Here is an 18,670-nt window from a genome sequence, read left to right on the forward strand (position 1 = left end):
GTAGTGCGTTTAACTGCAGCCCTTCATTATCAACCTAAATACAGCTACAGCCTGAGGCCCGACTCAACGCTGACCTAGAAACCAGGCGCATGTACACATACACGCTGACCACCAGAGAGCACATAACCTGACTCGCAGATGTCACTGGAACACTGGGAAAGAGCTTTGTATGAGACATTTTGCTTTGGGAAAAGAACATTAGTGCATGTTGTTTATGCCTTTGAGCATACTGGCATTCAAGGTCCTTCCTATCATCATCGCGATTCAGCTATTTTTCTCACCCTCATGTTGTTGCAAAAAAAAGTGTTTTGTGGAACAGAAAAGGAAATATTTTGAAGACTGTCCTTAGCACTCATTTCCATATCAATAAAAGTGAATGGAAAAAGCTCCAAAATGTCAAATATGTGTACTATATTCCATGTTTTCTGAAGCCACACAATAGCTATGTGTCATGTGTGATGAACAGACTGGAAATATTACTGAAAATATTGTCCTCTGCTGTCTGCATCCATTCTAACATGGTATTTTGTGGGATCAATGAGACAAATAATTGACTAAATCTTAAATAAAGAGAAGGGAAATCTTCTCAAATGTAGTAAACAGTGAAAAATTCTTAGAAGCTCTACGACATTTTCAACCTTGCCTTGTCAAAAACTGGACAAATTATTTGATCTTGACTCTAGTGTTATGTTAGTATTATTTATATAATATATTATTTTATTATAGTTATAGTTTTATTAATATTTCAAATCAACTTTAATTTTTTTCATTTAGATTTTGTTTTCATTTTAATTTAATTACACAATGTAACAAAAATTTGTTGACTTTTTTTCCTTAGCTTGATTGTGTTTATAAGGAGTGCAGTCTAACGTGTTAATGCTTCGTAAAAAAAAAACAAAAAAAACATTTTTCACATAATTCTCCTTTATTACTCTACCTGTCCCTTCTCCTAAAAACTGCTGACTTCCTGTTTTTATGAAGCCCCTCCCTCAGAAATACGCATTGGGCTCAGATTGGAACAAGGGATTGCAGAATTGCAATTCATTTATGAACAGATTTTATTGTGCACCGCTAGTTGTGTTGACACAAACCCGGGAAGTAGCTTGTTATAGTCCCCTACGAGCCATTTTTGTATATTAAACTGCCACAATTTTAAAAGACAATAGCTCCATTTACATTGAACTTTCAGCATCGTAATTTAGCAGATAATGTTTATGCTCAAACAGCAACATTACACGCTAACTAATGTAATTAACGCAATTAACCACCCATTTCAATTTTGAAAGATATTTTGCATTTGCAAGGATGGGAACATTAAACAGATCAGCTTTGTATAAATTAACACATTTTTTTCATGTTTTCATGAGTGTGTTATTGATATACAAAACGTTGAGTTTAGAGATTTCCGTATTCAGAATGTCAAACTTCAAAAAGAAACATTAAAAACAAAATTTTTAAGTTATTAGTAATTGTGTTGTCTTTCTTTCTGTTTGGGTTTCATACATTTGGATTTCAGTTTTAGTGTATATATATATATATATATATATATGAAATATTTATATTTATTTCAGCTCAATTTCAATGAACAAAATGTTTACAATAGTTGTAGTTTTGGTCTCTATAACATTTCATTTCATGGATGTTTCTATATCCTGGTTGCACCACATGACTTAGTCACACTTTGATTTGGGGGGGGGGGGGGGGGGGGGTAATTTTCCTTTTTTTGGTTAATAAATATATCCTGAGCATATGGTACACATGGTACCACATGGTACAAGATGATGTCTCTTGCTCAAAAAGACAGTAAAATAGCAATAATGAGTGGCCTTCATCTGCTTAATACATTGGAGCTGAGGGTGAAGGACAGTGGAGGAGACATCCTGAGTGCTGAGGTAGTTAACCTCCATAGCTAAGAGGGGGATGGAAGGGGGAAGACTCCACATAAGGGGCTTTTCACATGACTAAACACGGACTGAAGGATTGACTCTGACAGACTGCTCAGTCCACCTCCGGGAGCAGTCGATGAACTGAGCTGGAGTTAACTAGAACCACGTTAATGAGGAAGAGGAGGATGGAGTGAGATTATTCAGAGATTATTACCACAATATCAAAGAGTGTTGGGGATGGATTCTTTTGATTTGTACCAGGAAGTATCCACCTAGAAACCACCCAGAACACTCAAGCCACCTCATAACAACATGCTAAAATCACCTGAACTGCATAGCATTGGCCAGATGGGCTAGTCATTATTGCAAAACAAACCTGGAAAGTATGATCAGGACGGGTCTTTCATCATCCTGAGGGGGTTTCATTTGACAAGCACCAGCTGACTCTATACAAGGGCCTTCCAAACTTTTTTGTCTGCCAAACCTTAGCAAAAACATTTGTTTGAAGTACCCCATGAGATTTTAAGTTAATATTTCAATAATTAACACATTTGCATGTTCACGAATGTCTGGCATTGGTTAATGGTCATATGATAAAATATTTAATCTGTAATATCTTTTGGTAAATGTAGTTTGTGTTGTGTTTTATATTTGACTAGCTGGATTTTAAAATAAAACCTCTTTTTAGTCGAAATAGTCTCTCAGTTTACATTACATTCACACTTTTAGAAACCCAATCAAATGTGATAATATATTGCAATATATTATTAATTTTATTATTATTATTGTAGTTGCTGCTTTAGCTCTACAAGAAGATAGAAATATATTACTATTGCACTGTAAAATAAAATATTTGAATATTATATTATTTTTTTTATTTTATACTACATGCTTTAAGTAAAATACTAATATTTATGTCTTAAATTCCTTATTTTCAAACATTCAAACCTTTTATTTTGGCAAAATACTGTAAACGTCTACCCACAAAAATGTTGAAAATTATGCAAATCTGTAAATAAAGTGAACCAAGCACACGTTGTGTTCCCAAATGCATGTGAAACTCGCAGCACATGCAGTGATGGAGTTTGCTTCATTTACTGTCAGCTGAGAAGCTGAATACACCAGATCTCCAGCTGCTTGCATAAACAAAGCACCACACTTTGCTTTGAAACACGCAGAGCATCAGACTATAAAATTGTTTAATTCACCCACAGTCTTTGATTTGATAATTGCACTAAGCTATATTGTGATTATCGTACAACTCCATTTATTTTCATTTACATTGGATATAATTAATTATTAGCTTTTCATCAGCTCACAAACCTCCTGCAGTTTCCCCCGTTTGGAAAACCCTGATTTATTATGATCCTGCTTATTACATGCTTACTTATTATATAAATAAATAATTTCACCCAAATCACTATTTCATGTCCATTTACTTATTTGATTATGTGAGAACAATGGGAGTGCTATGAAAGACATGGAACTAGAAGAATGTAGGAGATCGCACAAAATAATAACAGAGCACTCTTGATTCTGATTCTCTGACACAGGTTTTGATAACTGCACGGCTCTGAAGTACTTCCAGAACTGAGCCGCATTGCAGTTACATTTCACTTTGCCAAATAATATCTGTTATTTCAAAGAGTTGTGTAGTCTACCACAGAAAAAGCTGCAAGAACAACAATGATACTGTGCCAAAGTAAACTCACATACAATACAGAACCTTGTTGTCAGTATATAACACTCTACTTAATGTAATCATGTGCCCATATTGTTTTAGCAATAATTCAATGATCTGTTGTCAGTTATTTCTTATGAATTTGATCATAGATTACAGCGTTTGACCAATTAGAATCAAGACTTGTGAACTGAGAATCAGAGGCCTAAGGAATGAAGTGACTATTGCTAAAAATGTTACCATACTGCATAAGAATCGTTGAAAACAATGAAATACAGTTGTATGTTTCTGTAGCAGTATTTAAATGCTCAATAACAAATTATTACTAATTATGCCAATCACTATGATGTGCTTGTTTTGAGGGTGAGAAAAACTATTTTCACCACTGTATGTGCTAAACTGCTTCAAATCTATCCATATTGTGACTACAGCGTAAAATACATAATAGTTTCCATGGAGATTAAGACCTCTGTAAAGCTGCTCCATATCTGGGGAATCTGTGTTTTTCTTGAGTTCTGTTAAAACCTCCAAAGGACTCCAAAGTCATATGCCATCATGACTTTCCTCAATGTTTTAAAAATAAAAAAAAAAAACAATATTGTTTATTTATTTATTTATTTGTATCCTAACATGACTAACAAGCCAAACAATCATGCTCACATAAGTTGATTTTTGGATGAACTATACCTTTCAGACACTTAAATAATGGGTTTTTATAATAACTGTTGCTAGAAGGATGAACATGAGTCAAGTGTGAACACAGTTCATGATTAGTCTTAATTATTAGTCTAAAAAACACTATATTAAAATTAGTGCTGTCAAACGATTAATCGCATCCAAAATAAAAGTTTTTGGTTTACATAATATATGTGTGTATTCTGTGTATATAAACACATATACAGATAACATTCTGGTACAACCACTACATATCTCTGACCATTTTCATTACATTTTGCTACCCGGGTGCCACCATCTCCCTTACCGGTTACTTTCAGACGTAACCTACGCTCCCTTTCCCCCTCCCTTCTTTCCTCTGTAGTATCCTCCTCTCTTCCCTCGCCTACCCATTTCTCATCTCTGGATGTGAATGCAGCTACTGACACTTTATGCTCTACTTTAACCTCTTGTCTAGACGACATCTGTCCTCTCTTCTCCAGGCCAGCACGGGCTGCCCCTTCTAACCCCTGGTTATCCAATGTTCTTCGTGAGCATCGGACCAAACTCAGAGTGGCAGAGAGAAAATGGTGCAAATCAAATGATCCGTCGGACCTGAGTAGGTATCAGTCTTTGCTTTCATTTTTCTCTACTGAAGTCCACACTGCCAAATCCTCACATTTCCACAACAAGATCAACAGCGCTCCAGACATGCGTAATCTCTTCAGAACATTTAATTCTCTCCTCTGTCCCCCTCCTCCACCTCCCACCACTTCGATAACAGCTGACGACTTTGTCACTTTCTTCACAGACAAAACTAGAACAATCAGTAACCAGTTCTCAACTCCAAACACACAGGACCTCCAATCAACCACATCCACTGCTCTAACTCCCATCTTATCCTTCTGTCCCCTCACCGAGGCAGAAGTATCCAAACTTCTCCTCTCCAGCCATCCTACAACATGTCCTCTCGACCCAATCCCCTCACACCTTCTCCAAACTATCTCTCCCACACTCTTACCAGCACTCACACACATTATCAACACATCTCTCCTCACAGGCATCTTCCCCACAGCATTCAAGCAGGCTCAGGTAACCCCACTGATCAAAAAACCTACATTAAACACTTCTCTTTTAGAAAACTACAGACCTGTCTCTCTCCTTCCATTCGTAGCGAAAACACTCGAACGAGTTTTCTTCAACCAGCTCTCATTGTTTCTTTCACAGTACAACAAACTGGATGATAAACAGTCAGGTTTCAGGAGTGGCCATTCCACAGAGACTGCACTACTCTCAGTCACTGAAGCCCTGCGAACTGCAAAGGCCGATTCCAAATCATCAGTCCTCATTCTGCTGGATCTTTCTGCTGCTTTTGACACTGTCAATCATCAGATCCTCCTGTCTACCCTCTCATCACTGGGCATCACTGGGATTCCACTTTGCTGGTTTGAATCCTATCTGGGGGAAGTCGTGGCCTAATGGTTAGAGAGTCTGACTCGTAATCGAAAGGTTGCGGGTTCGAGTCCCCGGCCGGCAGGGATTGTAGGTGGGGGAAGTGAATGTACAGCGCTCTCTCCACCCTCAATACCACGACTGAGGTGCCCTTGAGCAAGGCACCGAACCCCCAATTGCTCCCCACTGGCTGCCCACTGCTCCGGGTGTGTGTTCACGGTGTGTGTGTGTGTGTGTGTGTGTGTGCATTTGTTCACTACTCACTGCTGTGTGTGTGCACTTGGATGGGTTAAACGCAGAGCACCAATTTCGAGTATGGGTTACCATACTTGACAATACGTCACGACTATCTCACCGGTAGATCTTTCAGGGTGGCCTGGTGAGGGGAGGTATCCAAACCACATCAACTGGTCACTGGACTTCCTAAGGGATCAGTTTTTGGACCCCTCCTCTTCTCCACATACACTACATCACTGGGTCCCATCATACATGCACATGGCTTCTCCTATCACTGCTACGCCAATGACACACAGCTCTATCTCTCTTTTCAACCAGATGACCCAACGGTAGCTGCACGGATCTCAGGCTGCCTGGCGGACATGTCGGCACTGATGAAAGAACATCACCTACAGCTCAATCTGGCAAAGACGGAGCTTCTTGTCTTCCCTGCCACTCTGACTCTACAGCATGACTTCACGATTCAGTTAGGCTCATCAATGATTACCCCATCAACTTCGGTCAGAAATCTTGGTGTAATCTTTGATGACCAGCTGACCTTCAAAGAGCACATTGCAAAGACTGCGCGATCCTGCAGGTTTGCACTACACAACATCAGAAAGATCAGGCCCTTTCTGACAGAGCATGCTGCGCAACTTCTTGTCCAGGCCCTTGTTGTTTCTAGACTGGACTACTGCAATGCTCTTCTGGCTGGACTGCCGTCAAACACAATCAAACCTCTACAAATGATTCAGAATGCAGCGGCACGACTGGTCTTCAACGAGCCCAAAAGAGCCCATGTTACACCTCTCTTCATCTCCTTGCACTGGCTACCAGTGGAAGCTCGCATCAAGTTCAAGACACTGATGCTTGCATACAGAACGACCACAGGCTCAGCACCCTCCTATATCCACTCACTATTAAGAATCTACATCCACTCCATAAGTCTGAGATCTGCTAGTGAGCGACGCCTTGTGGTACCATCACAGAGAGGCTCAAAATCACTCTCCAGAACATTCTCGTTCACCATTCCTGGCTGGTGGAATAATCTTCCCACCCCTATACGGAATGCTGGATCCCTGTCAATCTTCAAGCAACAACTGAAAACTCATCTCTTTCGGCACTACTTGACTTCATCCTAAACTCAAAAAAAAAAAAAATTAATCTTTCCCTCTATCTATCTCTCCTTCCCTTGCTAGCTTGTACTTATTTGAACAATGACTGAGACTTGGTGTTACGAGCGCTTCCTCTGTCTGATTGCCTCTTCAAGATGAATCGCTTCTTGTATTCTGCAATTGTAAGTCGCTTTGGATAAAAGTGTCTGCCAAATTACTAAATGTAAATGTACAGTATATATTTTGTTTTAAACGTACAAACATAACATTTTCTTAAATATATACATTTACATTTACATTTAGTCATTTGGCAGACGCTTTTATCCAAAGCGACTTACATGCATGTATTTATCCATAATAAATATACACCCTACACACACATATATTATGTAAGCAAAAACTTTTATTTTGGATGTGATTAATCGTTTGACAGCAGCACTAATGTGCATGTGAAAACCACTGTAATTACAGTGGTTTTCACATTTATAGTGTAATTACAGTGGTTTTACAGAAGCATGTGAAACCACTGTAAAATCATCTGCTGAAAAAAAAATATATATAAATACTCAGGGAACAGGTTTCAGGGTTTCGGTTTACTGTAACGTGATTTGTCCTAGAGTTTTACATATTATAGAAAATTATGGAAGCTTGTTTGCACCACTGAATAAAAAAAATTAAAAGGTAATTGTGACTTTCTCTCACAATTTTGACATTTTTCTCAGAATTGCATGTTTACCATCTCTTTTTATCTCAAAGTTGTGATATAAACTTGCAATAATGAGTTACAAAGTCAGAACTATGTGATGTAAACTTGCAATTGCGTGTTACAGAATTGCAAGATATACTATAAACTAGCAATTCTAAGAAAATGTCAAAATTGTGAGCTGACTTTTCCCTTTGAACTGGACACACGCACACGTGAGTTTATATCTCACAGTTCTAAGAAAATAAATCAGAATTGTGGGATATAAACGTGCAATTGCGAGAAAAAAGTCAGAATTGCAAGTTTATATCTCAGCACTTTATGGGCCCAACGCAAGTGTTTTTTGCTAGTTTCAGCCTGAAGCAGTTATCATTTTCACATCCTGCACCACGTTGTTTAAATAGCAAATTTTACATTTATTCATTTTTAGCTGACGCTTTTATCCAAAGCGACTTACAATTGATATATATGTCAGAGGTCGCACGCCTCTGGAGCAACTAGGGGTTAAGTGTCTTGCTCAGGGACACATTGGTGTCTCACAGTGGATTCGAACCCAGGTCTCTCACACCAAAGGCATGTGTCTTATCCACTGCGCCATCACCACCCCAAATGCACTTGCACCCATCCATTAGTCCATGGGCGTGCTGGTCTGAAAATGAGAAGTGTTCAGGCGCATTGTTGGCACGTTGCTATTTTAATGCAACTGAAAACGATTGTGCCATTGACCAACTAAAACCTGGACTAAAGTCAATGGCGCAGTATTTTTATTTGTTTTAATGGCGCGTTAGAAAATATGCACCTATAGGTGGATGTACAATGTAAAAGATTATTATTGTGTACGCTTAAACCTTGTGAATGAGCAGATCTTGCAAATTCCGCCATGTAACTAGTGAATCTGCCATGGTGCAAGTGCAACTGGATTTTAAAGGGAGATTCGTTTCTTGCATGTTACGCCCAAAACAACCCCATTACTCATTAAGAGAATAGGTACAACCCTTTTGGACCATGCACATGGCGTACCGACCATTTTTCCGTTGTTAAATTTGCAAAAGTGGATTCAGACACGACACAAGTACGCCTGCGCCATGCGCTACAGACCATGCACTTATATTGTAAAAATAGGGGCCTATATCTCAGAGACTCACGCTTATGGCAGCACATGCACATTTGACGGTCTAGACTGAAAAATAAGCTTTTTTTAACGCTATTTGAGCATAAGGAACAACATTTATGGGGCAGTTCATTTCAGATTTTGTTGGTGATTTGAAATGTGTAATTTAATTGTGAGTTCATCAAGCAGTTTTTAAGACTTCAGGATTCCCCTATTCATTTAAATAGGACTTGGATTTGGATGTCTGAAATAGCTGCCCGGAGGCATTGCAAATATGGCCGATGAATGAACAGACTTTCCCTGAAAGGGACTTTGGTAGAACACACCTAGAAGCTTGAAGGTTTGGGGTCATGAACAAACTGGTAAACATTGAAAAAAAAAAATCTTCTTTAACAATTTAGCATAAGAAAATAAGTCGAGTAAAGAATTACATGAGGGTGAGTAAATCACCCAATTTTCATTTTTGGGTGAACTATCTGTCCCTTTCAGTTCTCTCATAAATCATACTTTGTGCAATGTACTGCGTTCTGCTGGAATGGAAACTCTGCCATCAAAACCTCATGCTATTCAGTGAGGAAATTATTTGCAGTTAGACTGGTTCACAACCCAGCCAAAAAGGACAAAAGGAGTACAGCCATGCATCCTCCTCCTTCAGCTTTGATTCCCTAAAGCCATAGCGCTGAAGCATCAAACTGTCAAGCCAACAAATAACTATTCAAAGCTGAAGACAAGCATTCTCAGAGCAAAATCATCACAACAAGCAGAGTAATTAAGTTTGGAGAAAAGCACCTTCAGCTGAGTACATTGTGATTAGTCTCTGACATTTAAAGCCTGATTTAGAAACGAGAACGATCGCTGCACAAAGGGGATAACCTCATCCTCAGCCAGAGATAGACGGGTCGACGCAAGAGACAGCACGGCTCTTGGAAGAAAAGATGAGGTTACGGTCCAGTGTTCCCTCTGCTATTACCTCATACACGGACTAGATTTGTTAAATACAATTTTTTTGTGGGATCTCACTAAGAATGAATAGAACTGTCCGCAGATAGAACTGTTTATTTGCATTTGCAGTCTGCACTGTTTTAACAGCCAATTCATTATTGTAATTCAATTTGATGAATTACTTAATTTTATTTATTTACTTATTTTATGTATTAAGTTTACTTATTTCTGTAAAATTTATATTAACACAATTCCTAAACAAAAGTCAGATTACCACCACCACCACTTCTTAGAAAGGAGGGACATTTATGGTAAAATCAATGAAAATTAATTGAACTATGTCTGGTGCACAAATAGTGTTTGGTTAAATGGATTAATTTATTTAATGCAGATGCTACTGCATGCAAAGGTGATGCAAGTATTCAGTGAATTCGGCCAATAGTCTCAAAGAAACTGAAAACATAATTATTCATCCTTGGTGTATATTGCTTTGGCTATCTTAAATAATTCTATACTCTTCTCAGATGCTCTTTTAATATGTCCATCTTAAGAGTTATTTAACTGAACTTTGATCATTAAACTTTTTTTAATCTGAGAAGAGACATCTTAAACTACTGAATATCTGAAAACTTTAAACTGATGTTGGCTTGCAAAGAATTACCTTAAAGTATCAGTCATCATCACATTTTAACTGGCCAATGGCTACACTGCAAATTAAACATGGAAATCAGTTCTGAACAGAGGTTGGAAAAATTACTTCCATTTTTCAGTCTACACAAAGTTTCAAGAATATATTGATCGAGGGAAGTACAAAAGAATAGGTCAGCAGAAGGCATGATTAGAAATAATATTTAAATTATGTATTAACTTGCAGTTATTAAGTATTAATACAAGTACAAATACAATTGAAAAACCTTCCCATTAATGTAGTCATAGTGAGAGAAAAAAAGTATTGTTCTCTTACGTTTAGAATCAAAAATTGCTATTTTAAGAATACAAGAACAATAATGTTTAAAAGTAAAACTATGGGGTTGAATAAACTTTAAAGGGCTCTTGAAAGTCTTTATACCACATGACGCAAAATGACGAGTCTTTGGCTTGATAAAAAAATGTCCATTCAGTACTCTTATAACACTAAAACACCTTCTTTTGAAAAAGAGCAAGAAAACACCTTTATCTGTGATGAGTGGCCACAGGAGAATTTGACCTGAAAACCACACACTTATTTTTTGAGCATTACATTTATTCAGTTTTTCCAATTTTCACCAAACAGTTCCTGCATAACACCACTGCACATTTTCATTAAATTCTGCTACCATAGATTCCCTTTCAAGGGAACTTCGAACTGTGTCCTCTAGGGGTTGCTATGGGGAATGCCGTCAGTGTGACCCGTGTCTGAAGCATACATACAAAAACACCACCTGTTGGCCGGAGACAGCCTATGACATCACTACCGGCGCGACCACAGTATAAAGGGGTGCTGGGAAAATACGTCATTCTCTTCTTCGTCTTCAGTGACTGTTTTGTTTGAAGCGTGCATTCTACTGGTATGAACGATTTTCTACTGTTACCATGGCGAGCACTAGTAAGGCATTTAAGAGATGTGTGCATCCGTGTCCTCATTATTTGACACCTGGTGACACACACAATCTTTGCGTCTTTTGTTTGGGCGAGGAGCATGTACGCGATGTCCTCGAGGGGGCAATCCTCGTGCACTATGAGTTTTTTTTCTATGAGAAAGCTCCGCTCGTCTGTCTCTCTTTTTGAGGAAGGAGGGACAGCTGTCTGCTTCCCGCAGTTCAAGACCCACTGTTGCCGAGGCACGGAGGAGAATGAGCTCGTGGGACTCGCAAGTGGATCTGGCTGATAAGTTAGAGAGGGGGCTTTCCTTCTCACACTCGTCGGCCACGAACGAAAGTGAGTTGCTGGATGATGATAATGCAATCTCTCTGACATCATCTGATCCAGCGACTAGTGCTCTACTGGGTTATGCCCAGGAAGAGCAGGAGATGTCTGAGGGCAAAGAAGTTGAGACTGAGCCCTCTCAATCCTCCTGCCCTGCGTATGACGAACTGTTGGAGGTCATGGAACGTGCCACGATGAGGCTTGACTTGACGTGGAAGCGGGCCAAGATGGTGGCGCCGCGGGGTCGTCTCAATGAGCATTACCTTTCTGGCCATAGTCACCCAGCTCGAGTGAGCCTTCCATTTCTTCCTGATCTCCATGCGGAGGTTGAGAGGGAATGGAAAAAGCTGTTTTCCTCTCGCATTCATAGGTTCCAGCATACTAGTTATGCTAACATTGAGGGGATGCATGAAAACGGCTATGAGGGGATGCCCCCTGTGGAAGACGCTAGCCAGCTATCCCTCTGTGGGCGAGACATCCTCTCTCAAGGCTCCCTCCTTGCCATCTAAGCCCCTTCAGGAAACATCTCGCTTAAATGGCAGGGCATACGCAGCAGCAGGTCAGGCTGTCGCTTCGTTGCACACGATGGCAGTGCTTCAGGCATACCAGGCTGATCTGCTGAAAGACCTGAATAAGGGTCAGGACTTGTCACCTGATGAAGTAGCTGAGCTGCGCCGCACCACAGATTTGGCTCTCCGTGCCACTAAACAGGCCGCCACTGCTATGGGCAGGTCTATGGCAACCATGGTGGTAACAGAGAGACATCTGTGGGTGAATCTGGCAGACATTGGCAAGAAAGAGAAGGGCTTTATTCTCGATGCTGCAGTCTCGCCTTCCAAGCTTTTCGTCGAGACGGTGGTCGAGAAGTTTAGGGAGGCGAAAGCACGCTCAGTGGCCTTCAAAACCTTCATTCCAAGAAGGTCCAGGTCTGAGCCCGAACAACACAGGGGTCCTGACCCATCTCCGTCTGGGGATCAGAGATGGGCACAAAAGGCTAGTGTCGCGACTCGTGCCCCTCCCCCTGATCTCATGCGTAGGAACCATGGATGTGTGAGTAGGATTCAGTTATACGGTTCACTGATATTGTGAAGCCATTCTTTGCAGTATTCTGGGACATGTCGTTTTGTGTGTTTTCACCTATTGCCTTCAACTCAGTGCAGTGATGACCTCACTCGTCGATAGTAGATCCAGGCTAGGATGATAGCCCTGTTCCCGGTCTCATACCCCTGGATCATGTGGCCCAGTCGTAGGTTTCTGTGGTCTTCCGGGTCTTTTGGTGTTGCTGAGCTCACCGGTGCGTTCCTTCTTTTTAAGAATGCTCCAAACAGTTGTTTTGGCCATGCCTAATGTTTTTGCTATCTCTCTGATGGGTTTGTTTTGTTTTTTCAGCCTAATGATGGCTTGCTTCACTGATAGTGACAGCTCTTTGGATCTCATCTTGACAGTTGACAGCAACAGATTCCAAATGCAAATAGCACACTTGAAATGAACTCTGGACCTTTTATCTGCTCATTGTAATTGGGATTATAAGGGAATAACACACACCTGGCCATGGAACAGCTGAGAAGCCAATTGTCCCATTACTTTTGGTCCCTTAACAAGTGGGAGGCACATATGCAAACTGTTGTAATTCCTACACCGTTCACCTGATTTGGATGTAAATACCCTCAAATTAAAGCTGACAGTCTGCAGTTAAAGCACATCTTGTTCGTTTAATTTGAAATCCATTGTGGTGGTGTATAGAGCCAAAAATGTTAGAATTGTGTCGATGTCCCAATATTTATGGACCTGACTGTATATGCAAAATACACGTGTAATTTTTATGTTAGAAATCCATAAAATTCAAGTCGATTTTCTGTACAGGTCTACCATGTACCACACCACAGAAACTAAGTGAGTAACAAAATGTCCTGTTCCTTGCTGTTTCTCATGGTTGCAGCTGGATAGGACAAAAAGTAGCTTAGAATCATTAGAAACAGTGAGGTTTACCTTTAGCCAGTATCACTAATAACATGTAACAGAACAGAACTGGTCCAGAGTTGGTTTGTATTCTAATATATCTGGCAATTCATTCAACACAGCCCCCTACAAAATACTAATTTTCTTCCTCAATCAAAGAATCTGTTGCACTATTTGAAAATTGTGGCACACAATCAACATCCACCTGAAGCAAATCTGCCAGGATGAATGGGCCAAAATCATACCTGAACAGCTTTTTGCTCGCATGATAAGACGACTGTGGATTTAGGTACAAAAGTGAGATGAGAAATGGGAAGTGTTTGGACATACAGAGTGGCAAATAAAGAATTGATTTAAAAAATATTTTACCAGTAAGTTCATATGAGATCACAGCATTTGGTCTTCAGACGGAATAATTTCAAATGCTTGGACATTTTGTCCAGAAGTAATATTTTAATAAAGAAATCAGTAAAGAGACTCTCAGCTCAACATTCTCACTAATAAAAATTAATGGAAGGAAAGAACGAGATGGATATAGAGAGATCAAAGGTTCTGATGCAGTCTGCATGAGGCCAGTAATAGAGTCCAGCACGCAGTGGGAGGGAGCGTCCAATCATCAGATTCCAGACTGAACGAATGCTAGACTCGACTCATCCCGCTACATATCGCCTGCATTACCCCACTGAAAAAGCTCCGTTATGACAGTTAGATATCATCAATCATGACAGCCCTGAATCCTTAGCAATATCCATACAGCCCTCCTGATGATTTCTTAAACCCACTGGGGTTTGGCTGGAAAAACCACTGTATCAAAAATTGACAGGCGTTCCTTCAGTCACAATTGAATATGACAATCCCTGTATCACATTCTGGAAAATATTCAGAAGTATAAAAGAAAAAGCAAAACTGAAATATGTTCTAGATTTAAGCAGAAATTTAGGAAAAGTACTACAATAGTACTACAATTCCACCTCTAACATTTGGTTAATTCCAAGGTGGTTTGCAAGGATTTTGGCTGATATGCGAATGCCGGAAATGAATTTAGACCTCTCTAAGACCAGAAACATAGACAAAAGTAGACGGATGCCAGGATGAGAATACGGTGATTAAATAAATAAAAGCACTCGGAAGTAAACTGCTGTAAAAACAGGAGAATATAGCAAACATAATTTTTGCATTCATATTTGCTACAGCTGCAAAACAAAACAATAATATTGCATTTCCATTTCTTTCCAAATAAGGGGAAAATTATATAGAGAGATGGATTATGGCAGCAGATGTCAAAACTATAGTCACTCCCTATGCGGCTCTATTAAAAACCACACTGCAGCTTTGTTAACTAGCAAAAAAATATCTATAGTAGAATAACTCTAGAATAGTGATATAAATATGCATTCATACATTTAAAAAATGCTAGATTTACAATGTTAAAAATAAATGTTTCAAATGAATGAGCAATTGTACATTATTAATGTTAATGAATGATAATGAATGATAAATGGTCATTTCACACCAAAGGAGATGGAAAAAAGAGAAACAAAACCCATATGAATGTTTTTTTCACACCAAGAGTGAAAAGAATACAAGTCAGGCTACGGGTACATTTTACTACAATTTTATCTTAAAATGACCTGTATGCATTACCTCCAGTAAATCGCGTTATAGCTATTATTTTAATAAAAAAGCAATTAAATGAAAAGAGAAATTAGGTAAATGCAAAAGCTGTTGCTTAGGTGAGTGATTTGGATTCACCTCCTATGAATGAAATACATTTTTCAATTGATAATGGGTTTCAGTAAGCATACTGTTAAACCCTCAGCATACTGTTTTCCAACCATTTCCTCATCTACACTTTCCAACAACAACTATAGTCTCACCTGATGAATAATTTCAGCCACTGGAAGTTGGTCCACATACGTCAAAGATTCAATTTGCATATCTCCACTTCCAGACCTGAGGAAAAAAACATAAAAGATAACAGTAATAAGAGCAGTCAAAACAAATTCTTTTTTAAATGTAATGTTTTCAAACTTTGCCAGTGGTAAAAACTAAACAAATGACTTGTTTTGTGTACCGTAAAATTGAAGCACTCTCTAATCTAGCTACATTAATATGCAGTGGGCTGAACAAGCCAAAGCCTCACCACCGTCAGCCATCCCCTCTGCAATTGCCCACAGTCTGTTAGTTTGAGTGGTGGGATGATGTTTTTGCCCTCATGTAGGCCAGCAAAGCTCAGGACCAGACGAAAGAGTCTGCTTCAACCCGGCTGTCTGCGACTTCATACATGAGTGGCTGCTGAAATTAAATTCAGTATGCAGCTCTCAATTCCACACAACAACTGACTGAGACCAAGTGTGATCGGAAGGTACGAAAACAAAAACAAATTGTCTCTGATAATGAATGGAGGGAAGAAAAGAGAATGTGGCAGAAAACCCCCATGAAATCCCATTGGACTACATTTTTGTGGTACCTGTATTTTTCTTATTGAGTAATACAGTGCCCTCCAAAAGTATTGGAACAGCAAAGACAACATTGCTCTGTTGGCTGTGGAGTCAAGACATTTACAAATATGATTAAAAGATGAATATGAGACAAAACTACAGAATTTCACATTTTATTATTGGGTGATTCAACACATAGATGTTTTACCAGCTAAGAAGTTCAGCACTTTTAGAGTTTCATCCCTCTATCTGATGTGAGCATAAGTATTGGAACAGTTGCCTCACAGGTCTTTCTAAGTGATCAGCTGTGTACTGTTGCATTCATTCTTCAGATATTAAAAGCAGGGAATGTGTCGTATCAGTTATATCCATTACTTCTGTATTCTGAATCTTGCATTCGATGATGACACACACAAACCAGGATGAAGACGAGGGAGCTGACTTTGAGAGAAAAGCAAGCAATTTGGATGCTAAAAGAAAAAAGGAAGTCAGTTAGAGCTATAGCAAAAACAAAGGGCATGGAGAAATCAAGAGTTTGGAAACCACCAGCGACACCAGCAACCAACAACAACCTGATCGGCTGAGAAAACAACAGTAATTGATGACAAACAAATCATAAAAGCTGTGAAAATGAATCCTAAAAGACGTGTCTGTAAAATCACCAACAACTTCCAGAAAGCTGGGGTGATGCTCTGACAATCTACTGTCCTCAGGAGACTTTGACACAGAATTACAGATGCTACACAGCAAGATGCAAACCTCTGACCAGCACCAAAATATAGAAAGGCAAGATTAGAGTTTGCAAAAAAGCACAAAGCTGAGCCAGAAGAGTTTTGGAACTGTGTTTATGGACTGATGAGACAAAGATGAACCTTTATCTAAGTGATGAGGAAAGCAAAAATGTGGAGAAAAAAAGAGAACTGCAAATGATCCCAAGCATACAGCCTCATCTGCAAAGCATGGTGGAGGTGGTGTCATGGCATGGGCGTGCATGGCTGCTTCTGGAACTGGCCCTCTCAACTTTACTGATGAATTAATGTATGATGACAGTAGCAGAATGAATTTGGAAGGGTACAAAACCATCTTGCCTACCAATATTCAAATGCCACCAGATTCATTGTGAAGTGCTCCATATTGCATCAGGACAATGACCCAAAACACCCTTCCAGTCCAGCCAAGGAATTTATAAGGGCAAAGAAATGGAAAGTCTTAGATTTTCCAAGTCAATCTCCAGATTTAAATCCGATTGAACATGAATTTCATCAGCTGAAGAGGAGAGTAAAGGCAGAAACTCCCCAAAACAAACAAGAATTGGAATTGGCTGCATTAAAGGCTGGGAAAAGTATTTCAAAAGGATGAGACCAAGAGTCTGGTGATGTCTTTGGGTCACAGACTCACTGCTGTGATTGTGCGCAAGGGATCTGCAACTAAATAATAGCTTTTAATCTTTTATATCTGCCTTATGTTCAACTGTCCCGATACTTATGCTCACATCAGATTCTTAGCTGGTAAAACATCTATGTGTTGAATCACCCAATAATAAAATGTGACATTCTGTAGTTTTGTCTCATATTCATCTTTTAATCATATTTGCAAATGTCTTGACTCCACAGCCAAAAGAGCAATTTTGTCTTTACTGTTCCAATACTTATGGAAGACACTGTATGTATCGATATTTCGCTAAAGAAAAACATGCATTCAGAGTTAGCTAGACAGAGCTTGTAAAATCGCTAGCCCGACGTCCCGGGGCTATTGCGTTTTCCAGTCGGGCTACCAAAATGTACCACTGCCCTGCCCAACGGGCTACCTTAAATACAGGGCTTCTGCAGGTCCTTAAAACTCTCAATTTAGTTGTATAAAATTTAAGGCCATGAAAAGGTTTAAATACGTTAAATGGTATAAGAAAAGTCTTAATTCCAATTTCAAGAGGTCTTGCAGTTGGTGACGGAAAGACAAGAATCGCGATACAGCTGGATTAAACTTCAAAAGGCAATGATGTCATTGAATAAATGAGCACTGCACATTTCAAAGTCAAAACGCGGTGCAAATGTTTTTATGTGAATGTGTCTCTGAAGGGAATCGTCTGTCTTCAGAAACGTGTCGTTGGCATTTTCATTTCATCTTGCCTATAATGCCTTTTAAAGCAGCGTATATGAGCGCGGTGCTGCTTTGTGTACAGCTGTTAACGTACCGGAGAAGCCGCAATTTGCTCCGAAAGCGCCACCTCATGGCAGAAGGTGAATTTGCATTTACAGTTTGCCTTTCTTATGTTTAGATCAATGCGAATATCGACCCATGTTTTTATGCAGCAAACATAGTTGTAACTGTTGAAAGAAGTTAATGTGCCTTCTAAAAATCTAAACAATTAAGACAGTAATATTTATGTTTTAAATTAATATAATAATATGTTTGACTTGTCCCTTTTTCATAAAAGCTGAAATGTCATTTTATAAGATTTTTTTTTTGTGTGTGAAAACTTCATGTCAATGTATGGCTTAAAAATGTTACCATAGACATTGTCCAACCCCACTCATACAGTGTTCTTTTTACTTGTGCAGCTCTCAGAAATGTTCATAAAATGCCTTAAATTGATTTGTAAAAATTC

General features: G+C 39.2%; 1 protein-coding gene across 1 annotated transcript in view; it reads right to left on the reverse strand.

Moving 5' to 3' along the window:
- Positions 1-18,670, reverse strand: part of pigk (phosphatidylinositol glycan anchor biosynthesis, class K) — a 42,157-nt gene that overhangs the window by 2,664 nt on the left and 20,823 nt on the right. Inside the window, exon 10 of the mRNA XM_079379140.1 lies at positions 15,502-15,577. Within this exon, the coding sequence (XP_079235266.1) occupies positions 15,502-15,577 (76 nt within the window). The remainder of the gene's footprint in view (positions 1-15,501; positions 15,578-18,670) is intronic.

The sequence above is a fragment of the Barbus barbus genome (assembly GCF_936440315.1).
Source record: "Barbus barbus genome assembly, chromosome: 26".
NCBI classification, from domain to species: domain Eukaryota; kingdom Metazoa; phylum Chordata; class Actinopteri; order Cypriniformes; family Cyprinidae; genus Barbus; species Barbus barbus.